The sequence below is a fragment of the Cottoperca gobio genome, chromosome 16 (assembly GCF_900634415.1).
Source record: "Cottoperca gobio chromosome 16, fCotGob3.1, whole genome shotgun sequence".
NCBI classification, from domain to species: domain Eukaryota; kingdom Metazoa; phylum Chordata; class Actinopteri; order Perciformes; family Bovichtidae; genus Cottoperca; species Cottoperca gobio.
The window spans coordinates 10,577,299-10,604,872 of record NC_041370.1 but is presented as its reverse complement, the minus strand read 5'-3'; the positions used below and the strand labels follow the sequence as shown (position 1 = coordinate 10,604,872).

The window sequence follows — 27,574 nt, the reverse complement described above, 5'->3', positions numbered from 1 at the left end:
CCTCTCTATCCCACGTTACCCCCCTCCACTCCCCCTTGCTCCCACAAGCCTCTAACCTCGGCCCGTGCCGTATGCACGCCAGCAATTACAGAGACGGTGTGCTCTACTGATGTCAAACTGTCAGCCCTCTTTCTATCCTCTTCCCTTCCTTCTTCTCTCTCTCTCTCTCTCTGAGGCCCTGGTAGGCTTGGGTACGCCCTAATTACACTCAGCATCCACCCCTCCTGCCAGCCACCATGCAGCCGAGTGGTGACAGTACAGGGGCACTATGGGAGCACCGAAGGGCTGAGGGTGTAAAAGAACAGAGTGGTGGTGGTGGTGGAGCAGCCCATCAGCGGGAGAAACCTCTGGAAATGGAAGAGAGGATTGGTTTGGTCCAGTGCTGGCGCAGAGGGGTGAGGGCAAAGACACACACACACACACACACACACACACACACACACACACACACACACACACACACACACACACACACACACACACACACATGAAAGTACTTCAGGAGAATAAAACATGCTCTATTCCTCATGCCAGAGGGTGATCGGTGACACCCTTCTGAGGACTGGTGCAAGCTCTTGCTTGATAAAGAAAACTCTCACTGAGGAGCCAAATTCACAAAGAACATGCTGGGCTGTTCAATGGACAACTTGAAAAGGCTTGAAAATGTATCCTTTTTAAAATAATTGCAGGAAATCACATTGAAAATATGTAACATCGCCGATGTCCTCCCGATGTGTGTCCATGTGAATGTGTGTGCACATGGAAGCATATACACACACACACACACACACACACACACACACACACACACACACACGTGTATGTGTTTGAGTGTGTGTGGAGTTATAATGAAATGCAGAGGGTTGACTGTGGCAGAGACCTTTGATCCTTTAATATGAGAGAATAATTAAAGGAGCAACAATCCCACAACACGGCTTTAGGAATACAGAGCAGATACTCGATCACGCAGAGCAGCTGCGTATTGTGCATACTGAATACACTTGGGCACTTAACGCATGTACTGCACATAAACACGGGGGCTATAAATATTCTACCACAATGAAAATGCTAATAACATGCTCAAATTGTACTATGCATCCCAAATGCTTGTATACTGTAGATACTGTAGTTTCAATAAAGCTTTCATGCTTGTGATGGAACGATAACAAGCCCGTAGTAAAAGTCGGTTGGTTCCGCGTGGCGGCGGCGGCGATGGGAGGGAGGCCGAGAGGTTCGGTGGAGCCTCGGTTCTTCCGTGGTCAATCACAGCAGGGTGCTCACTGTGCTGACTGAGCACAGCCTGCTGTGGTCACTGGGCCTTGGCTGGGCATAGCGTGACACTGCTGTAGTAACACTTCTGGTGAAATGGGAGGATCTTAGTTGCTCTCTAGGAGGATGACTTTGTGAAATGTTATTTCAGTTTTGCTGAGCCAGTTGGGTGGGGTTTACCGCGTGATGACAGATGAGTAGATGTTACTAATCTGGATGAATAAAACAACAGCAACTTTGACATAGTTATTGCCTTAGTATTTCTTTTGGCCGACACGGTTGGGTTTGGGTAATCCAACTAGTCCATCCTATTTCACGGATACATTTCAGACGGAAATCTATTCATGTCAATGGAATGGCGATCAGTGGGTTTGCTGGCTGAGACAAAGTAAATCTGTGGAGGGCTTTCACATCGAGGTCAACTCTGGTGAAATTTAACACAAAAATGTGCGCCACTGCTAACCAGTAAGGAGAGAGGGAACCGGAGACTCTGCCAGACTAAACCTTTCCATAAACTGCATAGTTTTGCAGTTGTGAGGCTGAAGATGATGATACGAATATGCGTTTTGAACAAACTGTTTTTTAACCTGTTGTTAAGCCAACGAGCGTGGTGGTTTATAGAGGCCAGTTACTATACCTCTCTTGCCAACAAAGCCAACTCACTATGTCACAAACATTTCAGCCTCACCTGTTTTGTGGAGACCTACCAATCATTTCTACTGTGCTACTTTCTGGTGACTAAATAACAAACAATTACAGGGAAACATTTCTCAACAAAAGGTCTGACAAGAGAGAGAATGAAGAAAAATGTACACACTTAAACACAAATACCTTGGGGGGGGGGGGCGTATAAGACCAAACTTTGGAAGCCTTTCATGGGAAAAGCAGCGTTGTACTGTGGGGAATAATTGACGGGAAGTACGAGAGAAGTTTATAACAAAAGAGCCCAAAGAGGGTACAAGTCAGAACTTGAGAGAATATTCTTTCTAGAGGTCTACAAAGCTTCAGTGACCTCCTGTTCCACAGGCTACCCTATCTTCAGAGGAATAAACAAAAGGAAGAGAATTTTCATTCACCTTTGAGTCAGACAATGAGAAGGAAAGAGAGACTTCATCTACTCGATAATGCACCATTTCCAAGAAGTCTTTTGTTCCCCATTTCTTTCCCCCCCCCCGCGGATGTAAAATGGAGCAGAATCAGGACAACCTCCCCCTCACCTCCCCTGTGCTAGTCGTGCCCCCCTCTTTGCCCACACAAAGCCATGCTGTGTCCAGAGCCTAAACACCAATGTTGTGTCTAACCTGGTGCTTACTCCCCTCAACGCGCACAAACAAGGACTTCCCCCCCTACCTCTGACCATCTGGGGCCCCCCACCACCCCGACTGCCCAGCTGACGGAAATAAAAAATCCCTTTACCACCCCCCTCCAACCTTACACCCTCAAGACTCTGCAGACCCTGCATTTTTAGATTTTCAGTGTCATCAAACTGTGGCCAAAGACGGCGGTCAACCGCTGCTCACCGAGAGGAAAGAGGGACTTAAAGGGAACAAGCTGGTGCTCTTATCTACCGTTTCCTGTTTGGTATGCCTGTGTTCATGTTTTTGTGCATGTGTGTGTGTGTTTGTGCTTCATTCAAGGTCAGAAGGAAGTGTATCTCCCCGCTACACCAGACCTTTTCCTTTCCTTTCTACGTCTCCTAATCTCCACATGTGGACGGTATGTGAACGTTCCTCCTCCATTTTCACCTCTCCATTTCCATCCTCTTAAGTGTGTGCTTTTTCTATACATGAACGTTCTCAGCACACAAATATTGTAAGATCTGGGTGGCTTATGATAAACTGATAAACAATTCCCTGGGGGAAGCCCTGTGCCATCAGACAATCCAAATGCATCTGCCCTCATAAGAGAAGGATAAGAACACAAATGCACACACATACACACAGCAAAGCATCAGCGATATCAACTTGGTGCATAAGCATTGTGGCTGTGGGTGTATGTGTATAGCCTAGATGAAGTGATTGGTTGCACCTTTTTTGCCCTGCAGGCTCCATTAAATGACCAGGATGCACCAGCATTCAAACTACGTGGATCAGCAGGCTGCATCGTGCACACACACACGCAAGCACAGAGTCCATCTAAGAACAGTGCATAATATACAGCATGTGGAATAATGAGTATAATGACTGTCTTGAGTTATGATTGATGGCTCTCTTCTCAAATTAGGCATTTAAAGATGAATGGGGTAAAAGGAGGGAGGGAGCACACACACACACACACACACACACACACACACACACACACGGATTCTCAGCCTCAGGTAAAGACGGACCCTATTTTCTGCCTGTTATGGCATAGGTCCTCCTCTGTGTGTGTGTCTGTGTGTCCATTCTGTGGGACTCAGCATCACAACAGGATGTATAGCTACAGCCGTCCGAGCTGAGGAAAATTGCATGATTCGGGCCCACAGGACCCATCAGTATGGAAACCAATCCATCGAAACCATTTTGATACGGCTGCAGGTCTGCAGAAACCATCATCCCCTTTTTGTGGCAGAGCTCTGTCATGCACCGCTCTCCATGTGTGGTCTAGTCTGATCCTAAAATAAGCTTTCCTGCAACTTTTCTGGGGAGGTATGAAATTACTGTCCACAATATAAATGGACAATAGTGCCGTCTCACAGTCTGTAGCTCGCTTTTCTTTTTCGCCGTTTGACCAAAAACACTGCATGGGTTGCCTCACTCTGCCCACCAGCAGGGCAGCAGCTGTAAGTGTTCTGACTTGACTCTCACCTGCTCAGCGTGGAGGCCACACTTGGAAGAGGAGTGTGAGGGGGGGAAAAAGGGCACAAGAAGAAGAGTTTCAGCTCTCACGCAGAGAAGAGTGATGGGAAAAGTGTGCGGCAAAAGAAATGCGCATGGGCGAGAGCCGAATGCACGTACGGAAAGGGGTGTGTGAGGGGGTAAATAAGGTCAGACGTGCCGTTGCCAGGACAACAACCAATCCAGAGCTGGGATTGGTGCCAAACCAATGCCCCACCCATACATCCTTCGCTCCATCCGTCTTTTTTTCCTGCATCCCTCCGTCGGACAGCCTAAACCTCAGAGTAATGAGTGCTCTCCATGTTTCGGCAGTCTAAATGGAGCTGCAGTGTAAATACAGGGCTGATCTGTACAGGTGCCAGGCTCGGATACATAAGCCTGAATATAGCTACAGTACCTCACTGTTTAGACAGTGACAGCACGAGCGGAGGGGGAAGACAGTGACAGCGATGATGGGTGGACACAAAAAGCCGTGATTCAAACTATCTATGAAATCTATCAAAGTGTATTGCTACAAAGTGGCAGCCGGGCTGATTCCCTGTGTCAACATCATTCGTCTCATGTTTTTGTACCAACTCTGCTGTTTGGGCCCTTCAGCTTCGCACAGTGTCAGAGCAGTTAAGTCTAGCTGAATAAAGGGTGTTTGATAAACTAATGTTCACTTTAAGAGTAAATAGCACTGGCACAAGGGTTGGTCATATTGGGTTCATGCCAGTGGGGAAGGTGGTACATGGCTGAAGGACGATCTTTTTTCTTTTGATAAAAAAAGAAAGAAAAGATATTTTCATCCAGCTTTAGACCGTAGAAGTGAATGATATCTGTTGGTTTAAAGCTGAAACAATTATATGCTCTGTAGACAGACAGAAAATGTAATACAGAACATTAATACTGGTATGCTAGTTGCAGCTCAAATATGAACAGATTAAGGTTTTATATCTTCATAGATTGAATATCTTGGGATTTAAACTGATAAATTGTTACACAAATGAAATTATAAAAACTTTTAAAAAAGGGAATTCTTTTCACTATTTTCTGACATTTCATACAAACAAACAATCGGATGAAGTTAGTTATTTTTAATTTTTCTTGGTCCTTTTTTCAGCTCAACTCGTCTGTGTCTTTATGTTTTGTTTCCATATTTCCAAATGTTTCTTTTTACGTTGTTGGGCAATGATGATTTGTCCACTTTGCAGCCATAAGTTGCTTTACAAACACATACTGAAGTGTGGCTCGCCAGTCTTCTTTCATACACAACACATGTTGCTAATTGGCATTCAACCAAATACGATCCATCTTTGTAGCAGTGTTTGTAATTATGACATCAGCAGAGAGTAGAGAGTTCCATGAGACACATAATAAACACTTTTGGTATAACCCTTCATAGGTTTGTCTTGATTTCTTTAAAAAGTTATTTTATGTTCTTTTCCCATTCTTACAGCAGCCACACGTCCTAGCAGTATACTCTCTACACCTTTATCTATTATATTAACTATACTTAACTACACTTATGTCTCAGGTCTCAGCAAGGCCCACCTGTGTAAGTGGGTTAAGGAGGACAGGCAAGCAACACCCCTTAACACACACACACACACACACACACACACACACACACACACACACACACAGTCTTCACTATAGTGAAAAGGGTGCTCGCAAAGCAAATACACTCAGCCAATAAATCAGACTTGGCTTTGAGAATCCATCATTTACTAAGTGGGTCACACTTCTGATACCGTAGACACTCTTTCTTTCTCATTCTTGCACTCTGTTTTTGTCTCTCACCATGATCTGAAGGTTAATGCTGTATAGGCAACATAAACTATTGGTGCATTCTCTCCCACTTTACCTCGGTGTGTGATTATTTGCTGGAGGTTAATAGTGAAATGGCCGGTTGAAAAGGCTGGAGCTGTCCTCCAGTCAGTCAGACACACACTTACAGTCAAGTTATGTCAAGGAAAACCTGCTAATCCAGCCAACAGGCCTGAATTATTTAAAGAGAGGGAAGGAGAGGCAAAGAGAAGATGGCGAGAAAGAGGTTGGAGAGTTAAGGAGTGAATAGAGTAAGTTGGGCGCTTCCCATCCCTCTGAATCCTGGTGAACTTATTTGAAAAACTTCTATACTTGGTGTCACTCCCATCTGCTTTCTTTCACCCCATCTTCAGCCGGTCTCATTTCCTCCCCCTGTCAGAGTGCCTACACCTTCTCGTCCTCTCTTCCCTCCACTTCTTCTTCTTCCACCACCATTTCACCCACTTCGCCCTCCCTCCCACCCCTCTCCGTCTTTTTCTCTGTTTATCTAAGCACTTTCACGGTCACTGCTTTGGAATCCCAGGAGACTAAACTGGCCCCCTCTCCCTCCCCTCACAGCCGATCCATGCTTCTCTCTTCCTCTCCATCTTTCTCCGTCACAACGGTTAAGATTCATATCGCTCTGTGCATCAGGGGTATGGAAGGTCCCCCTTATTCCCCCCCAAGGCAGCCAGCTTTGTCCTGCTCTAGTCACGCACAGCCAGCCACTCGCCCCCCGCCCTCACGAACACATATTCACACCAGAGATAGGACGCTTACACCGATGTCTAATACCAATCAGCTCAAAAGAGACTAGAAATAAAAATTGAGACATTTGAACAAAACCTATCCATTTGGCTTCAAGGCTACTATAATATATGTGTTATTTAGAAACTCAGAACAACATATTTAACTCCAGTACACTAGCTTATTCATTGCTTTGCAGCGTGTGAAATTAAATTCATGCTTTTAATGTTTGGGCTGATATTACTGGATGCCATTATCTGCCTCAAGGCCGGATGCCCCTGAATTTCTTAGAAAGGCCAGTTGAGTTCCACAACACTGATGAAGGGTTTTTAGACACAATAAGAAGGAAGAGAGGGGGGGGGGGGGGGGGGGTTGGATTTAAGAGGGGAAGGAAGTGGTGTGGTTCAAGAGGAGAGGTGCAGACGGCGGTCTGACATAGTGTTAACAACAGCCTGACGCTGGACTGGGATTAACTGATTAAATTGGGATTAAAGATGACTGGTCGCTACTTTAAAGTAATGAACCACAATGACCCACAATTGCAAGATTGGCACACACATGGTCCATTGTGGGTGAGGGGTTTTTTCCTTCACTGTAAATCAACTGCAAAGTAAGCAAATACCACAGAAAACACACTTGTTTAGGTATTCAGTGTTAACTGTTGATGAAGAACAAAACCGCTCTAAACTATTTTCCGTTCTGAAAGGAAACCCATCAGGAAACCTCCTCAAATGTAAAAAGAAAAAAAATGTAGTGAGTAAGGGATTTTCTGACTTTCATGAGGAGGCATTTGTCAACGGGTGTATTTTGGGAGAACACACAGATTAATTCCACAACCATAAACACGCAGCGTCCGCTCCTGTGTTTTGAGAAGCGCGCCGCGTACAAAAACTCTATTTCCAGCTGAATAGGAGAGCAATGAGATTCATGAGTTCTCCTGCTACAAGGCCACAACTATGGAGATTTGGGACAAGGCTATTTGCCCTCATCCATTCAGCACAACATTACCACCACCACACTGGATGCTCCCAGACTGTGAATTACAGCCATTTATAATTTCAGATGAATACAACAAAACATACTTTTGGACAGTGACAATTACATAAAAAATACATTTAAAAACACAATTGTATCAACTTAGCCCTTTACTGTTTGTACAGTATGTCCCTACTCTGCATACTAACGGGTCAGCAGCAGTGTAGTAGATGGTAGCAGCTACCATAGCATCCCACAAAAGCAATAACATATGCACCATGCTGCACTCATCTAGCTGCACAACTGCAGGTTGATCAAAGAACTCAATCTGAAAAAAAGATTCCACATTCCTTGAACTCATAAATAAAAGATTTGATTGGAACAAAATGTTGAGAAAAAAGGAGGAGGAAGGGCAGGGAAAAGAACAAGGAAGCAGAGAGAAAAAAGAGTAGTCAGGAGTACCAGGAGACGGGGATCAAGCTGCGCATTACTGCACACCCGGAGATCATGTGGTACTGGTTATTGCTACAAAAATAACACGTCCAAATATGCCGGCACACACGCACACACACACACACACACACACACACACACACACACACACTATCTCATCATCTTACTGTAAGCCTCAAAAACATTTGAGTGCAGGCATGTTTGAGAAAAAAAGCTTATGATACCACATTCCATTCATGTTTTTTACTCAGGTAAACAGAATCTCCTGTAACTTTACACACACACACACACACACAACTATTGGTGTGTCTCTGTACCACACCTGTATAAAAGCATGCATCACGGAGTGTGTGTGTGAGCCCCCATGTGTGTTGGGACGAAGGGAGGGGAGGAGAAGGGGGTTGCTCCTCACGCCTGCTTGTGACAGTGATAGTAATTCCTGCTGACATCCTTCTCTCTCTCTCCTCTCTCTCTCTCTCTCTCTCTCTCCCTCTCCCTCTCTCTCTCTCCTCCCGCTCTCTCTCTCTCACCTCATCCCTCCATCCCTGGGGGCCTTCCCGAGCTGTTTTGGGAGTTGAAATCTGTTGATTCTTTCCCTACCATCCTCTCCTTAACGCATTCTCCATCCCTCGCTCCCTTCACTGCAGGTCTAATATTTTTTAATCTCTGGGGGCTGACGAGAAAAAAGGAAGCAGAGAGGGAATGTTTATTCATGTGTAGTGTGTGTGTGTGTGTGTGTGTGTGTGTGTGTGTGTGTGTGTGTGTGTGTGTGTCCAAAAAGGAACAGAGAAGAGATGTGTGTGTTTCACATCACTGGGGGCTGGAAAGTAGGCTGTGCTGCCATACTTCTGGGAGGCAATGGCAACAAATAATATTAGTTTTCGTTTCACCATGGAAAAGTCTCCCAAAATCAAATAGCAGATTCAAAATATCATCACATTTGTCATGTGATCCATCTCCTGTGGAAATCATAAAGCATGGGATGAAAGGTACTTTTAGGAACTGGCAATATCGCTGACAAAGCTCTTTTTTTTTATGAGAAGGTAATTCTGATAAGCGGAGTCATTTCTAAAAAAAAGAAACGGTGCCATACACAAAAGTTATTCATCCTCTAAACACACACACATATTGTTTTTATCTAAGGGTCTCTTTGTTGTGTCTAGATAAAGTGTAGTGGAGCTGTGCTTTGTAGCAGGTTTATTAGTCCTTAAAGTTTGTTCGGGTGTGAAGACGGCCGCTCCTATCTTTCCTCTACGGCTTCTGGCGGCACATCATCTCTGTCGAGACACACTGTACTTCAGCGAGCACCTTACACGCCAACACTTGTGCTTAGCTCACAAGAACGGTGCATTTGTAGAATAATTAACTAAATAAAGACCGACGAGCTGGCAGGTCAAAGATGGAAACTTACAGACGCAACTCGTGAAGAATTTGTATGATTTTAATTAAAAGCAGAATACTTTTTTTATCCTTCACAATGCTTTTCCGTGTAATTATTATAGGACCTACGTCATGAACATTTACAATATTTCTTCAACACCAAATCTTTAAAAAAAGTATCACTTAAAACTACTTCTCTATAGTGTTTACAGTTAAAACTACTACCAGGTTCCTTGAGTTGTTCGTTAAACCCTGCATCATTGAAGGCTAACGATATAAATATTAAAACACAATCTAAAAGTATATCACTCACATGGACACCTTAGCGCTATGTCCCCAAATCTCAAGCTTGTCAGATCAAATCACATTTTTTTTAAACGAGATCCTTAAAAAAAAAGGGTTTTGGCTTACAAATGTAGAACACTGATGTTGTTTCCTTCCTGGCTTTCAACAACAGGACTCATGTAGTGACCAAGACTAAAGTGAATCATCGCACACTGGAAGACCTGTATCAATATTCTTCATAAATTCATATTGAAAAAAGCGAATGCAACTGTGCATCAGGTTTGTTGAGTTCACAGGTCTCCCTGTTCTCTGACATAAAGAGAAAACTGCAGCGTCTATTGTGCTCGTGAACATCATCTGTGGACAATACACAAAGCACAGAGCGACTGTCCTTAAGCACCTTTGAAGATTTGAGGTATGATGGCAAACATGTCTCAGTGTCCTCCTGGCATCGAGCACCTTGTATGGTATAATAATCCAGGTTCCTGCTACAGCCTTTTGCTCTGCCTGGGTCAATACTAATTCAATTTCTGTCTCAGGGAATTCCCAGGTTGCCTCTTGGCAGGATTTCTGAGCCGAGTGGAAGAGCATTGTGTGAGGTTATATGTACTTGAGAGTGAGAGTGTGTGTGTGTGTGTGTGTGTGTGTGTGTGTGTGTGTGTGTGTGTGTGTGTGTGTGTCTCCCTGTCTGTCTGTGCGTGCACATGTCTGTGTGTGTGAAATTCAAAAATGCACGTATTGGCACAACAACCGGCAGATTGTGTTATTTTGGTCAAGCTTAAGTCGACAGTGTTTCCCACATTTCGAGTCTACATATTCTCACGCCGCAATTTAATTGCTGTTTTGCCTGTCAGAGAAATACACAGTTGGCCCGACACCTACAACAATGCCAGCTCATTGTGTGCCGTGAATGAATGAATGCGGTCCCGCTCGGTGCTCTCCAACAGCCCCTTAACCCCCATAACCACCCTCTCCACACACACACACACACACACACACACATACGCCACAGCAGCCATTTTGTGCCAAAACCTGGCTGTGCCGTGCCAACCGAGCGGCAGACAACACACCGAACCTCATTTCATTCCACAACTTATATTGATGCATGTGTGTACGCAGAGAAACAAGGCAGCGCGGTGGAGAGAAATTGGGAAAGAGATGGGTCCATATGCAGTGTGGCGATAATATCTGAGTGGCAAATTGGTATCGATTGACTAAATATCCTGACCAGGAGGAGAGAGCGACCATCCTTTCATGCTTGTATACCCTGTCTTCGCCGATGGCTGCAGGCTGCACTGTGACTATCTGATCCATTTTAACACAGACATCCTCACTGCTAGGCCTCAACACAGTGTGCTTCAATCTTTCTGTGTGTGTACGTGTGTGTGTGTGTGTGTGTGTGTGTATATAAATCTTTGCTTTCAATTCAGTTGCAAAGATTATATTTGTCGTGAAACTTTTATGTTGGTTTCACTCTTGGGTTTAATAGCACACTAAACAGTACAATGGAGGATAACTGATCCCACAAAAGATATAGTTAGTCATCACTAACTAACAATTCATAAATGAGGTCACGTGACACTTTGGAGCAAAAACATGTGGTTGCACAATACTCTATCTGCATGCCCCACCTTTAAAAAAAATATATAAAAGTCAAGCATCCTAAGGCAATAACACGCCTTCTTCCTTGAACACTTTAGTCACACCTAAAATCAACTAACGAGTGGAAACAACACAATGACCTATTTAGACAAGAGGCCAGCACAGTGGTTGGTAAATGTTCCCCCAGCCGCACACCACTGGCCGGAACTTCTTTTTTTTTTTTTACAGTCAAAGCCACTTTCACTCCTCGCTGTGAGCGGAAAAGAAATCTCAGAAAACTAGTAAAAACCATGAATCATGTGGGAGATCACAAATGAATGAAAAACGTGTGTGTGTGTGTGTGTGTGTGTGTGTGTGTGTGTGTGTGTGTGTGTGTGTGTGTGTGTGTGTGTGTGTGTGTGTGTGTTTTAATAGGGCTGGGCATCCTGGTGCATTTCTGGGTTTTGTTTTTCCACAACTAAAATTTATCACACTCCATCTCTTCTCACGGAAACAAAGAGTTCCCTTTTACGCAAACCAGCGGGTCAGTTCCAAAAGCGCGCACACACACACAGACACACACAGATACACACAGACACACACACACCTCCAACAGAGCTATTGTTCCACTGAGATGAACTTCAACCGACAACAATGGCACCAAATGTCAATTCACGGGCTCACAAATCACTAAAATCACTGCCACGCATTGTTTTCCGACAGATGAAGAAGCGCAAGAGTACACACAAAGTTAACTCATCCAGTTTACCTCCAGATAATACACTCAATACCACAAACAAACAGACAAGGGACGTTTACAGGGACAGATAAGGTACACAAACACAAACACTCACAAACACATCTCTTGATCTACACAGATCACAGCACAGCAGAGAGAGAGACAGAGACAGATGAAGGAGAGAGAGAGAGACAGATGGAGAGAGAGACAGATGAAGACAGAGACAGATGAAGAGAGAGAGACAGATGGAGAGAGAGACAGATGAGGAGAGAGACAGATGGAGAGAGAGAGACAGATGGAGAGAGAGACAGATGAGGAGAGAGAGACAGACAGATGGAGAGAGAGACAGATGAGGAGAGAGAGACAGATGAGGAGAGAGAGACAGATGAGGAGAGAGAGACAGACAGATGGAGAGAGAGACAGATGAGGAGAGAGAGACAGATGAGGAGAGAGAGACAGATGAAGAGAGAGAGACAGATGAAGAGAGAGAGACAGATGAAGAGAGACAGACAGATGAGGAGAGACAGACAGGTGAGGAGAGAGACAGACAGATGAAGAGAGAGAGGGAGAGATTGACAGGTGAAGAGAGAGAGAGAGAGATGAGAGAGAGAGAGAGAGATGAGAGAGAGAGAGAGAGAGAGAGAGAGATAGAGAGAGAGAGAGAGGAGAGAGAGAGAGAGAGAGAGAGAGAGAGAGAGAGAGAGAGAGAGAGAGAGAGAGAGAGAGAGAGAGAGAGAGAGAGATTGCTTTGTTAGCAGCACAGGGAATAAAGTGGTAATTACCTCACTGTGGGTTTGTTGATTATAGTTCAGCCAGGTTCTCCATGTTAATCATTTACCAGGGGAAGACAGAGATTAGTACAGAGACAGACAGTGAGGACAGATAGCAGGAAGTACGAGAAATACACTCATTCACACACACAGAGAAGGAATAAACACACACCCACCGACGGGTGAAGAAATAATACAAAATAAATGAAAAAAGAAAAATCAGTCTAGAAGTACAATCATCTCCTCTCACAAGACACAATTACAAACCACTGTCTGCTTTCCCTTTACTGTACTCTGCATGTGTGTGTGCTTGCCCACAGATCATGTGTGTGTGTGTGTGTGTGTGTGTGTGTGTGTGAGAGAAGGTATGGAGAGCATAATGTGATTTACTTTGGTATTTAAACTAGATCATTCATGAGTGCCCACAAAGGGAAATGATGCATAAACAGAGCAGAGATTACACGGAAGACTTATGAGGGTGGCTTTCAATAAAGATACAGAAAACCAATACAAATATTCATCTCCTCACGCACCGTTTAAACATGCCTCACTGGCTTGGAGCTCGCCCTGAGTATTTGTCAGAAGAGGGGAGAGAGACACAGAGGAGGAGGAGGAAAGAGAGAGAGAGAGAGAGAGAGAGAGAGAGAGAGAGAGAGAGAGAGAGAGAGAGAGAGAGAGAGAGAGAGAGAGAGAGCGAGAGAGAGAGTTCAGAGGTTCTTGTTGTTCTTGTAAATGCTTTAAGGTCTGTGTGCAGACTTGCAGAGTGAGTTCCAGTGTGAGCAAGAGATAAGGATACAGGTAAGAGAAATTGGCTGTATTAATATTCCTATTGAGCGGTATCTCTCTACGTGAAAGGTAAAACACTTATCGCTTATTGACACTCTGCTAATCCAAGGATCTGCAAAGAGGAGACTGGAAACCAAAGTTTGAGCTGTGATTCAAAAAGGAACTGTTGCAACAAGTTTGCTTCCTGCCATGTCAGATAAATGGGAAAGCAATAGTAGAGGTGTGAGCCAAGACCAAGGGTAAGTCAGAGGACAGGGAACTTGAGTAGCTGATTTAAGGCTCAGGTGTGGCTGACATTTATTCTTGTTACAGATGTATGAGCAGCCCATAAATGGGTGGAAGCCTCTTTCAAGCCATATTTCTTGTGGGTGTAAGAAAAAAAAGGAAGGATTCAATTTTTTAAGTTTTGGTACTCTGAGTAAACTTTCTGCGAGTCCCTGAGTGAATTTATGAGGATGAATGTAGCACAGGAAGCACACACTGTCAGCAAATAGGCTGGTCAACTTATTTGGCCCAACAGGTTTTAAAGCACACCATGGCACAGAGGAGAGGGCTGAATATTCCAATAAACTAGTCTGAGCCTGCTACTCAGGGGACAGCTGAGGTATACTGTCAGCACACACTCAAGCTAAGAGCACCGCAGTTATATTATTTTACTAACCTTTAACTGCTCCAGGAAGTAAAAAATAATTTCTCCTCTAATAAGGAACTATCGCTCTGAGAGAAACGCCGTTATAAAACTGAGAACGGTCGTAAACGCCGTACATAAAATGGCAATCGAACCACTTGAGCCCCACAGTGAAAAGAGGCAAGGGTATCTTGATTCCACGATGTTCAACGCTGACCCTGCAGTCAGACTATCACTTTCATTTCAGAGCTCCATTTTTCAATCTGGAGGGTGCTAAATGTGTGCCAGTTAAAGAGCTTCAGCGAGCCTTTGTTACAGCCATATGAGCCGGCGAAGAGCAGAGCAACTAGGCCCTTCAGTCTCCACTTCACTGCCCCTGCTTCATTAAAACCATAAATCTAGATGTCAAATGAAAGGTGATGACCAGAGAATGTCTTCTGTCATCCGTAGTAAAGAGGGGCCTTCTGCTCACCGGCTACATGTTATGTTATATACGATCCGAGTCTTTATTTGTAATGTCCGTAACGGCAGCTTGCTCCTCCTAATTCTGCTAATATGTTCCAGTAAATTCAACATGTGCTTTTTAAGCCTACATTAATTGATTTAACTTTGACATTTGTAAAGTTGTGGTGTTAGCAAACAGCAAAAAAAAAAGTAGCCAATTAACAAACCCAGCAGACACGATCCAACATTAGCATTACAAATCGCGTTTCTGGCAACCTGGTATTATATCGTCAGTTCATACTTCTCTCTTTAAGACCAATGTCTGCTTTCCTCTGTTTTTTATCATATTGAAATTAATGTCTTTGGGTTTTGGAATGATGAAATCACCTTGGCCTTTTTTCATTCATTTCGGACATTTTTACTAGACCAAACAATTAATCGTGAAGAAAATATTGGCGGATTAATTGATAATGAAAATAATCGTTAGTTGCAGTTCCTAATTGAGGACAAGTAAACAAAAAAACAACTGTGGCTATTTTGTGATCTGGAGTGATCTGGGAACAATGAGCATGAGTGAAGTCTTCAGTGCAGCGTCATGCCAACAAAAGCATCGCTCTCCTGTCCCTGTGCTACTTTCCCCTCACCAGGCTACATTTTCAGGCCTCAGGACAACCTGGCTGGCTGGCAGCTAATAGAAAATATGGTATGGGAAAATGACTGAAGCTCAACTAATCACACCGCCAATATCCATCACTGGGCAGGAGGGAGTCGTGAGAGATAAAGGGGGCCGAAAGAGGAGGAGGGGGGAGTGCAGAGAAAAAAAATGAAAAGGAGAGTGGGATGTAACAAGGGAGGTAATGAAGAGTGAGGAGATGAGAGGAGAGGAGAGGAATGAAAAAGAGTCCTAGCGGTAAACCCAGGGGATTCTGGGCCGGGTGCAACATCACGGCTCCGCTGATAGCTTTGTGATTGGGCGGTGTTGCTGATGAGAGTGATTCTCTGCCACAGTGGGCTACCCGCCGCCGTGATGCTGATGGCATTGTGATTGTGTGGTGTTGTAGCCAACTGTATGGCCCTGCCACAGACTGTGACCATTCATCCCTAAATCCCCGGGGAACAAGAAGGTGCTTACTAATCCTCAGTGTTCCTCTCCGGCAAATTTCTGTTGGATCCCAATTACAGGACTGGGTTTTACCCGCCTGGACAGACTAGATACAACCTCAGCTGACTCCAGCTCAGGATGAGACCTACAGACCTGACAAAGGAGCACTTGGGGAAATCATCCGTCTCAGGAGTCAGATCTCTGTACATTTTTGCATCCAGAAATGTACAATACAAGACCAAACAGCCACAGACAAAGTGCCCCGTGTGGCCAACAGCCATTAGCTAAAAAGGTCATTCTGAAAGAGTGTTTGGGGAATCAGGCCGCTTGGAGAGCGAGAGTCTCTAAATAAGCAGGTGAGAGAGTGTGTTATTTTGGGCAGTAGCCCTACTGGCCCTGCAGGTCTCCCACCTCAACCCTTCAATTAGCCAGACTGGAACACCTGGATCAGCAGGTGAGCCTCACTCTGCCTTGCTAATGGCCCCAAAACAACTCCTTACTCACAAACACACACCTTCCCATTATCCAACTACATATTCGCTTACGCACAGCAGCACTTTAGACTTTAATACACACCTGTGTCCTCAGAATGCTATCTAGGACACTATTTAGAGCAAACACTTATGAAGAAACCCTTACATCTGGCATATTCTATAAGTAGAATAATAACTGACTAAAAGGAAGTGGACATGTAAAAGCCAGGGTTAGAGTGCAGTCATTATGATAAAGATAGCTGCAGGACGAAGGTGAGATCAGGCCACTCAGGGACCCTTCTTTAACTAAAATACTTGTCTGATAGCTTTTGGGTTAGTGCAGGTTTTAGGTAATCGTACGTGACGTGCAGCATAGCAGAGATTCTTTAAACAAACAGAAGTCTGACTCATTTAGTAGGAATTATTGTGGTCGTTGTGCAATAGCATGCAGTGCAAGTTCGGGCCAGCAAAGTTTGCTCTATGCAAAGTACGCTGGAATGAAACTTTACTCATACATTAAACCTTAATTTGTCCTGCATCGAGGGGGAACGCATTCACATTTAGTTGTGGAAAGGAGCATCATTAAGTGCACAGTGTTTTTCTCACCTTGTGTTTGTAGAATTCCAATACACGACGTGTCTTTTGGCCACAGCAGCTGAGATTACGTTAAAGAGGAAAATCGCGGCTTTCCAAACAGGCAGATCTCCCGGTGTCCCCATCCTGGCCGCCGTTGGGGGCCGCGGAAAATGCTCTGCACTGGCTGGGAGGGGCGTGCAAATCAGGTGAGGAGACCCCGACACAGGAGCTCCGTGAACAACTTTCCCCAGCAACTTCACCAAGTCGTGAACCAACTTCTACGTCATGTGCTGCTGCAATTTGGCATGATGCATGAAGGTAGACTAAACTGATTAAAGTTGCTCAAAAAAAAAAAAAGCAGGTTAAATTAAATCACAGGCTGCAGAGTGGGAGGTGTGAACTTCCACATGGAAAAGTTCTTGAGAGTTTCTCCGTGGTCCGCATGTCTGTTTCGAACTCTTGATCTCTGTCCTGAAAATTAATTAAAGACAATAAACCTGAGTTTAAAGGTCAAGGTTTCGACTACGCAGTCATGGGTCAGGATATGATTTGAAAATGCCAGCTGGTTTGGCAGCAACAGGCTGAGAGCGCTGGAAGGGCGGGTCCGCTGAGCTGAGGGCGGTGCCGGGGAAACTTCGGGCCAATCAGTGGACAAGGGTGTGGTGATGTATGATACTGTGGTGCAGGGTTAAATCCTTGAGAGGTGCGCCGACTGGTGTGGGGAGACAGTCTGTCACTGTTCCAGTTAGTCAGAGAAGCCTGAGACCCTCCCTCCTCTTTTCTCCCCCCAGACATGAGTCATCTGGAGCTGAATAGTCAATTTATTAATAATTTAATGTCATTCATTACGCTCCAACGCACATTTTAAAGTCCTTGAGCGGCTCTTCGTAGGGTGTTTGCCAATAGGTACTCCAGCAGTGAGGTGGCTTTGAGCATCTGGTTCACAGAATTCAACACACAAACTTCCTACTTCCCTTCATCCCTCTGAAACTTTCTTCCAGCTTCAGCTTATGGTTAGTGTAGCTATGGCTCCAAATAGGGCAACATAACATGGTAAAATGATGCGTTCAGGTACCCAACACACAAGATAATCAAATAGTGGGGAGCCACACCAGTCCTCATTTAGCTCAGCTACACTTACACGGAGAATGGGGCCAGTCCGGCTGTGTGTGTGTGTGTGTGTGTGTGTGTGTGTGTGTGTGTGTGTGTGTGTGTGTGTGTGTGTGTGTGTGTGTGTGTGTGTGTGTTTTGATAGGTATTAATTCACTGGTTGTTGTCAGCCGCCCCAGGGGAGGGTGTAGTGACAGTAATGACTACGCCTCCATGGGCGAAAGCCACTGGTGGTCCTCTCTAATTATCTGATTCTCTTAAGTGTTGTGTGTATGTGAGGTTACCATTGGTTACTATCCAGCACAATCTCTCATCCAGACAAAGTTACATTGATAGCGTTGTGTTATTAGCCGCTACAATCGCACATTTTGGCTATTTCCTTTCTGCAGGGTGCCCCTGCCTTCTCCTGCTTTTTTCATCTTGTATCCTGTGTATGTGTGTGTGTCTCATAGTTTACATGTGCGTGTGGCACTAGGACTCATTAGCTCACTTCCTGGAGGTCCTGATCATTAATTTCCCATGATGCCTCAGTGCTCCTGTGTGGCTAATTTGTCCCTAGTGAGCTGGCGCTCCCTCAGCAAAGCGGACCACAGAGGAGTAACTCCCTCTGCAGGGGTCTCTCTCTCTCTCTCTGCTTTTGATTGATCTATAGGACCAGACAAAGCCTGACAAATGTTGTAATAGTGCCAGAGGTTAATAACGCTTTGTGAAAATCTATTTAATTCTCCATCTTTTTCTGTGGAAAACTTTCTAACTTTCAATTTGGAATTGTCTTCAGAACGTAACAGTTTAAGTATTCAGTGGCCCTGCAGCTAATTCTTCTGTCTGAGACTATAAATTGACCAGTTTCCCCCCTTGACTCAGATTAGATTGGAGAGAAAAGTGGCCTCATTTACCTCATGGGAGCACCAATTGAAATCTACAGTATGATGCTCTAAATTAAGAGCGGTGTTGATTGCAAAGCTGATGGATTTTGCACGTACTAATGGCCGTTTTAACTAAACAAGCAGAAAAAGAAATCTTGGCACTAACTTTACAGCTTCTATTCTTCCTCAAACCTTTCTGTTCCTCCTCTCCTCTTTAATATTTGTTTCACATCCTATGTGTCTGCTATTCGTCATTATCAGCACTCTTTCCAAAATCTTTCTTCAATCTCTATCCATCATTCGTCCTAATCTTCCCTCTCATTGATCTTCTTATTACTGGTCAAATATGTTTTCCCCCCACATCTCCTGGCACAGTTCATCTCTGCAAACATTTCTGTTATCCCGAAGAATCTGTCCTTTTACTCCTTTAGTCATGTAAGATTCATATGAAGCTAATACGAAGTATTTATCTATTGCATTGATTATCTATGACTTATTATGCAACAATTAAAGTTCAAGTTTGAAAAATAAACAAACATGTCTAGATATATTATGAGTTCAACACGCTTAGTCAGGACTGTGGGTGCTGTTTCATCAGATTTGATTGACAGTTGTCTGGCAACGTGAGCAAACAGCCCAACAACTGTTATCACATTTTGATAAAAATATTTCTAAACCCTGGTTGGTGACATTACATTTTTCTGTCTGCGCTCTTTCCCACTTCAAACCGGTGAGAAGAGCTCAGACACAAATACAGGACATTTGTCATGAAATACCCCAAAGTGCTCTTTGGCAGAAATGTGTGTGTTCAAGACCACATACCTCAAGAAGCTGATTGAGAAAATAGATTTTTAGGGCCTTTTTAAAAAAAACCCAACTCGGATCAAGCTAAAGATGATCCATGAATATGACAACTCGAAGTCCAATACAAAAGTCTGTATTGATTTTCTCCAGTGTTCTGTAAGTAGAAATGGCTGTCATTGCTCCAGATGGGAACTACTTTTTCAGTGTCATTTTCAATAGTTGATGTACATATTCTCAGGGCTGCTTGTGTAATGGAATCTGGGGTAAGAGGCTTAAGAAGTGGTAAGCATTTTTTTCCATGTGCATGCACAGATACAGAAAGTGACAAACTAAAGAAAAGACCACAAAGAAAAAAAGTGTCTTAGTGAGGTGTTGGACTCCCACAAGCCTCCAGAACAGCTTCAATGACTTGAGGAATAAACACAATTCTTCCAAAAGATATTCCCTCAATTGATGATTTGATGATGGAGAGCTCTGGCTAACATGCCGGTCCAAACATCTCCCATAGGTGTTCAACTGCAAAGGCCCTAGCATATGATTCATATCATTTGTATATTTCAGTGACCCCTTCAAGGTCATTTAGTCAGGTTTGTCACCCATTTATGTAAACAACTTTTAATTTCTTAGACATTTTTGCAAACATGTTTTACTTATTATTTTACGTCATTGAATTTTCAGAATTTTCTTTTAATTTTCCGCCCTTCTGCTGTTCCTCCTCTCTCTCTCTCTCTCTCTCTCTCTCTGTCTCTCTCTCTCTCTCTCTCTCTCTCTCTCTCTCTCTCTGTCTCGCTCTCTCTCTCTCTGTCTCTCTCTCGCTCTCTCTCTCTCTCTCTCTCTGTCTCTCTCTCTCTCTGTCTCGCTCTCTCTCTGTCTCTCTCTCGCTCTCTCTCTCGCTCTCTCTCTCTCGCTCTCTCTCTCTCGCTCTCGCTCTCTCTGTCTCTCGTACAGTCGTGTCAGTAGCCTCTTAATCCTGTTATCTCCACATATACATGCTGACACCAAGCCACTCACCAGAGCTGTAATCAACTACCCTACACACACACACACACACACACACACACACACACACACACACACACACACACACACACACACACACACACAGCCGGACTGGCCCCATTCTCCGTCTCCTCTGTAATCCTGCTATTTTCGGTCTCTTACTATTTTGATCGGCCATATGCCTGCATGTTTCATACACATCTTGGCCTGTCTATCACTCATCTTTTTAGAAGTACTGCTTCCCATAAGATAACTTGTCTTCGCCTGTCACTCTTCCTTCTCCTCACTTGTACTCCATGTCCTCTTCTTCTTCTCTTCACATCCATTTCTTTCTCTGGTCCCTGCAACATTAATTATTATCTCTACTTAATCAGAGAGTAATTGATTCTTTTATTTGGCTTAATGATCAGCCATAATTAATATGTTTTTTTATAACCAACTACCCTCCACACACTCGCTTACAAAAGAAGCCTTTTCACGACTTTCTCTTTTTTTTCTTTATATTTGTCATTTCTGCCTTTCCTCTGCAACGCCTACGACACTTACTTGCTACAGTGCCAATTTTATGGGGTCATCACTTTGCATGTATTTTTCATTCTCACCTTTTGCTTTTGTAAAAGTACTTTGTGTGCGGCGGCGGCTCTTTTCTTGTGTGTACCTCCGCTCTTTTCCTCCCCTTCCTCTAGCTGCATCTCAGTTCCGTAATTACAGCTCTGGACTCAAGCAGTGATGGTAAATGCTTTTCTATTCCCCTCTCTCCATCACTCCCCCTCAATCTCCATCTTTCTCCTTTTCTCACCAAGCAAATTACATCTTGGTTACTATAGAGACGTGTTTATTGAATGCTTTTCGCCACACTTCCTTACTTCCCCCTAAGCCTCTTTGCCTCTTTCTCTCTTTTTTTCCTCAGCTCCACCTATCTTTTTCTGTGTTTACTATTTTCTCACAATCCTTCATTTAATTTCTCTCTTTAGTTGTCTGAGGAGCCACTTCAACTTCTTTAGTTGTCTGAGGAGCCACTTCAACTTCTTTAGCCATTTTTCAAGAAAAGATGAGAATTGAGAATACCGGACACAAGGACAATGCAGTCGTTTGGGCTATTGTTGTCGCCATGTACTACATGTAAGCAGATAAAGAAGGCAATGTCTCTTCTGTGCTATCCATTACTATTGACTATGTAAGTGGCCCTCACTGAATACAACACTCTGAGATGAGCAATCCGATTGTGTTTCTTCTTTCTCCTCATCATCACAGACACAGTGTCCAATCTGCTTTTCTGTCTTTTCTATTGGCTTTTCTCTTTTTCTGTTTGTTCATCCATCTTTCAAAGCTGCCGAGTCTGTTCTGCTTATGTTCCCTCTCGTCCCCCTCTCTTTGATGGAGCTGGGAATCAAACTCGAATACTCTTCTGGTACTGACTGAAACTGGCATGTTTCTCTCTTTGATCAGACAGTTACCTACTTAATGTGAGACAATATTACTTTTTCTGTAGAGGAGCCATTGTGTACACAAGTCACAATTACGAGATCATGGTCAATGATGAAAAGTTGGCAAAATGACTCAGTGATGTCAGGTCACAGCGATATTCATCTAAAGTTTAGTTTCAATTAGCCACCATATGCTACTGGTCATAGCAGAACAAGTGAGGCAGTATCACTGTTGTGTATAAAACTGAACAAGGGTGCATTTGATTTCTTATAAACCCAATTTTGGTTAGTAAAACACAGAATGTGTTATTTCTTCCTTCAAAAGTCACAATTTCGTATTCGATCTAATCTTAACAACCAGAATCACAATCAACTTTACGCATAAAACAAATCTGACTCTGGTTGAGGCTTTCTATATACTTACACTGTACAATAGTAAGATCCAAATAGATGTACAACTACACAAGGACATAAAGCTAAACAACAAAAAAGTAGAATACTGCTATTATGTCCAGGTCAGATGATAACTGATCAATCTGTGAACTATGTCAGCTGACGAAGACCATGAGGTGTATTTGAAAGGTCTAGAAAAATCTAGTAAGTGGATGTTTAGTAAAAACATTTTGGGATAGACTACTATTTTCAGTGTCAAGATCAAACATTATTGCTCAACATACAATGTCTGGAAAAAAGGTTTTGTTGAAAAACATTTTTATAGTCCTCAATGTGAGGTATTAAAAAAAGTCTTGTGCGTATCCCGCTCTCATCCTCACTCTGTTTCCATAGCGTTCCTCTTTCTTTCCTGTCACCTACTCTCTGTCTCTCCTGACCTCCCCCCCTCCCCTCTTGCATCATTTGTGGATGATTAGTAGAGTCAGATGGAAGCAAGAAGAGGACACACGGCCCTCTCTGCATTTTCATCTGTCCTTTTGTTCCTTCTGTTCACTCAGCCCCTCGCTGCGGTCTCTCTCTGCTCTCTGTCCACTTTCTCTCCATCCTCTCTGCGTGCCAGCAGTCATCCTCTCCCGCCCCTGAAGACCTCCTACACAATTCATCCTCTCCTCTCCCTCTCTGTCCCCTACTGTACTGCCTCTCCCTCTGCTCCTCCTCTCCATCCCAGATGGACAGAGTGAACCTCTGTAGTAAAATTAACTTTGAGATGAACGAGGCGATGGCTGTTTGCGCATGCAGTTTGAAATTCTGCCAAAAATGCAGTGAAGGTTATTTCTTGATCTATTTACTGCCAAGACACTCCACTTTTGTGACTTGCAACTTCTCCAATTATGCTCTGGCATCTAAAAAGAAACAATTCTTCTCGGTGCCAAGAAAGAGATTTCCATTTAAATGCAGCCAAAGAGGAGGCAGCAGGGCAGTCTAGTGGTTGAAGTGACTGTCCCATTACAACACATGGAGGTCTGAACCCCATCAAAGTGCCTTTGAGGAGGACCTGCTCAGTCATGTGGATCTAAATGAGATAAGAGAATACATTAATACTCACCTCTTCAGTGCAGCTGTGTGCTTTGACAGGAGAAGCCAACACTTACACACACTCTCAATTGTCATTGTGTCTGTTTTTATAAATGCTTGCTTTAGATACCAACATAGAAAAGCCAAATGGTGACAGTGACAACTTTGATGTAAAGTCATAATAGTACATATTAAGTGGATAAAAGCTGGCAGATACAAGTGTTGTACAAACTAAACTCCATTTAGTTTTTGTCTTTTAAAAAAAAAAGTCTATATTAATTTATTTCTTGCTGTTGCAGTGCTCGTAGCTTTCTTCACACATACAATATGAGTATGTTTTTATAGTTTGTGTCTTTGTGTCTGTAATCTCTTGACTGTCGGTGTGTGTTTTTGTGGTCAGCGATCTGATGGGTATTTGGCAGACATGCTTATGTGGTAGGAACTAAAAGCAAGTTAATTGTTCCCTGAGGAAACATTCAAACAGGCCGGACCACTTAGAATTATGGTCTGAAGATAAAAATGCAGATTTCTTTTTCTTTTTTTCCCCCCACTGTCAATGACTTCTTTTTTCCCCATCAACGATTTTTCCTGTGAGTTATTACTGCGGAATCCGACACTAGCTGTGTGTGTGTGTGTGTGTGTGTGTGTCTGTCTGTGTGTGTGTGTGTGTGTGTGTGTGTGTGTGTGTGTGTGTGTGTGTGTGTGTGTGTGTGTGTGTGTGTGTGTGTGTGTGCCAATAAGAAGCCTCTTTCCTGCTGGTCTTACATCACAACATTTGACAGGTTTACAATGAATACCTTCAAACATTTAATTAAACCCAAACTCTGTGCATGTTTTCCAATAATCCCACTTCATTCTCTGTAATTAACTCTGCATATACTTTAACTTAATTGCTCTAGGAGGAGATGCGCTGAAAAGAACAAACAATACGCTCAGCCTATAGCTAACACTATCTCATTACCCTGATCACATGGATTTACCTCCAATGCAGACACTGAAGAAAACTGAAATGAACAAGAGCGTAAAGTTTCTATTAACAGGTTTTTTGTAATTCCCACAAGTTAATACGACGTCTGCTTTGTTTGTGACTTGAATTATTAATTGCTAGTTATTGTCTTATTGCTGGAGGATATGGACTCTCAGACTGTATCTGTCTGCTGTGGCGTTGTCCTCAGAAGATGTGGGAGGGGGGGGGGGCGGGAAGTGATATCTTCTAATGATTGCCCTCTCATCTCCTCTCGCCCTCCCTCGCTGTCTTTCAGTAAATGAGGGAAAGTGATATGGTTCTCTAATGACCACTGTGAATAATCGCCATCTAAATAAAGGCTCTGTTTGGTGCTAGAAATCTCCCAGTCTGTCTCGCACTATCTTTCTCATCCTCCACTGGCCCATCAGCTGATGAACATACTTCTCCAGCCTTGTCGCTCTCTGTTAATTTCACACCTCTAACTCTACTCCTCCTGATTATACCTGTGTGTCTCTTGGCCCGAGTGCTGTCCCTATTTCATCAATGAGATTGTTTTTCTTTTTGTTTTTTTGGGTCCCATGCTTTCCTCCATCTCAAACCAGATGGTCCATCTTTTATGTGCTTGTCAGTTTTCAGATTCCTAGTCCATTACAGCTGTTAGGTGTGTGCGTGTGTGTGTGTGTGTGTATTTTTCTCTCCACAGATAAGAGAGGAGCTCAAATTGACATCCATTTCGGCTGCGCGTTTAGCTTTTATATCCTCAGCCGGAGTGAGCGGTGAGAGGAACCGGAAGACATGAAAGAGTAGGAGAGTGCTGGGAGATAAAAGAAAAGCACTAGAAAAAGCTTGCTGTCTGTCCTCACGTTTATTTTGTGCTTACTAAAGTTCTTCTTCTCGCTTGTTCTCTCTCTCTCTCTCTCTCTTCGTTCGGGTGAGGAGGAGCTGAGTTATTAAAACGCCAACCTTTCCAACAAGAGGCAATAAATCAAACTAAATATCCAGGGGAGAGAGAGACAGAAAAGTAGAGAGGAAAAGTGAGAGAGAGAGAGAGAGAGAGAGAGAGAGAACCATGGAAATGAAAAATAGGGAATGGATAAGTCTAGGAGGGGGATTTGATGAGCAGAAGGCTTGGGAAAGAGGGAGAGGAGTTGCAATGAGAGAGCGGTATTATAAATTGATGTAGGGGATGAGAGAAGAAGAAAGTAACGAGGAAAATAATGAGAGTCTCATCCGGCCGGTGTGAGGCCTGCCTTCGCCTCATCCACTGTGATTACAGACAGCCCGGCCAATCAGGGTTAATTCACTATCACTGCAGATCAGTCAGTCAGCGAGCAACTGATTTTTAAGGCAACTGTAAATGTTTTCAACAGTTTGTGGCAAATGTGACTTCAACCATATCGAAATATGAGTAATGAAGACAAAAGAGTTGGGGATCGGATGCACGGATGTCAGGCCTCACAACGTGATGATGAAGAGTTGATCAGAGAGGAGCTGGATATGCAGCCTCAGCATAACTCTCACACCATCTGGACCAGGAAAATTATAGCCAAAAAAAACATAAATGTACCTCTGGACATCTACTTAAAATATCTTAAAATACACTGAGAAAAGGCTGGACACAGAGAGACCTGGTGAAAACAGATGCTATGTCTTAAATCCATACACTGATATAGTATGTACTACATATTTATCTCTACAGAATACGGCGTTTGCAGTTAGTGTACCAGAACTCAACATAGTTTGCTATCTATACCAACAGGAAGTTATGCAATGTTCAACCAAACTGCGACTGCTTGTTTAACTTCTCAAAGAAAACAAAGTATACTTTTGTTGTTGTTGCGGTTTGTTAGTTTTTTATAAGATCTTTCTCAAGCTTTCTCACCACACTCTGTGATTTCCTTTACACATGTGCAGCTGTGATTAGCTCCTTTTGTGCAACAACAACAACACTCTCAAAAATCAGGCATTTTTTAAGCATGCATATACTTACTATTATGAGTATATGTAATTGTGTCACTTTTCCACTGTGAACATACTCAATACCTGCTTATAATTAGTATATATTACGGACTTGGGAAACGGCTTTATTGTGTCTGATTTGACTAAAACAACATGTGCAGCTACACTTCAGCCTGCATAAAGACACGAGAACTTCTTTACCAAAATAAAACTCTTAATGCCAAGTAGTTTGATATTCAAACCAAACTCAAATGAAACATTTCGTTGGAAAAGAACTGACTTTGTCATAGAATCAGCAACATATGTCCGAGCACGTCGCAGCCTGAAGGACGACCAGCAGTTTTAATTACACATCTTCTTTCTCTTTTTGACTGTTTTCCTCTTATCACCATATATTACATTCAATTAAAGAATACCAGTATATCTCATCCAATCACATGTATTCTTATATTTAGCTCACAATGAGTTTCTTATCTTTCAGTAGGTCTATACTATATAGTAGGCTATAGTGTTATATATATATATATATATATATGTAGTAGAGCTGAAACGATTAGTCAATTTAATAGATTTAAACTGACATTCTTGGAAAAACAATCTCACAACAAGGTACATTTAGTAGCTCTCCTGGAGCTTTTGATCGTATCACAGGATTTTCCTTAGCAGATAAAGTTTACTCAGTTAATGGAACGATACATTTAAAGCTTTTTAAACTTTAAAGTTGAGATTGTAAGATTATTTTATGCTAAATAAAGATTAGGCATTTTTCACAGTTTTTGGACATTTTATAGACTGAAAAATGAATCAACATAATTGATAGATTTATGCATAATACTAATTATTAGTTGCACCCCAATTGTATAGAGTATACAATAATAATAATAATAATAATAATAATAATAATAATAATAATAATAATAATAATAATAATGTACTTTATTTAAATAGCATTTTTCAAAAACAGCTAATACTCAATAATAAAAATGCATAATAGAAAAGACATATACAAATTATAACATGACATTATGTATACTGTACATTGAAAGCCTTGTACAACACGATCATGGCAATAAAGCAACTTTGAATTTGAGACAGTGGCAGTAAAGAGACGCAGGACAGAGGAGGCAGTTTGAGCAGGACCTTGAGAAGGCTTCGAGGTT

The 27,574-nt window shown here is 43.0% G+C and overlaps 1 protein-coding gene across 1 annotated transcript in view; it reads right to left on the bottom strand.

The window, feature by feature from the left end:
* efna4 (ephrin A4) overlaps positions 1 to 17,417 on the bottom strand; it is a 31,549-nt gene extending 14,132 nt beyond the window's left edge. The window contains exon 1 of the mRNA XM_029450716.1: positions 16,846 to 17,417. Coding sequence (XP_029306576.1) covers positions 16,846 to 16,958 — 113 coding nt within the window. The 5' untranslated portion in view covers positions 16,959 to 17,417. The remainder of the gene's footprint in view (positions 1 to 16,845) is intronic.
* Between the last annotated feature and the right edge of the window lie 10,157 nt (positions 17,418 to 27,574).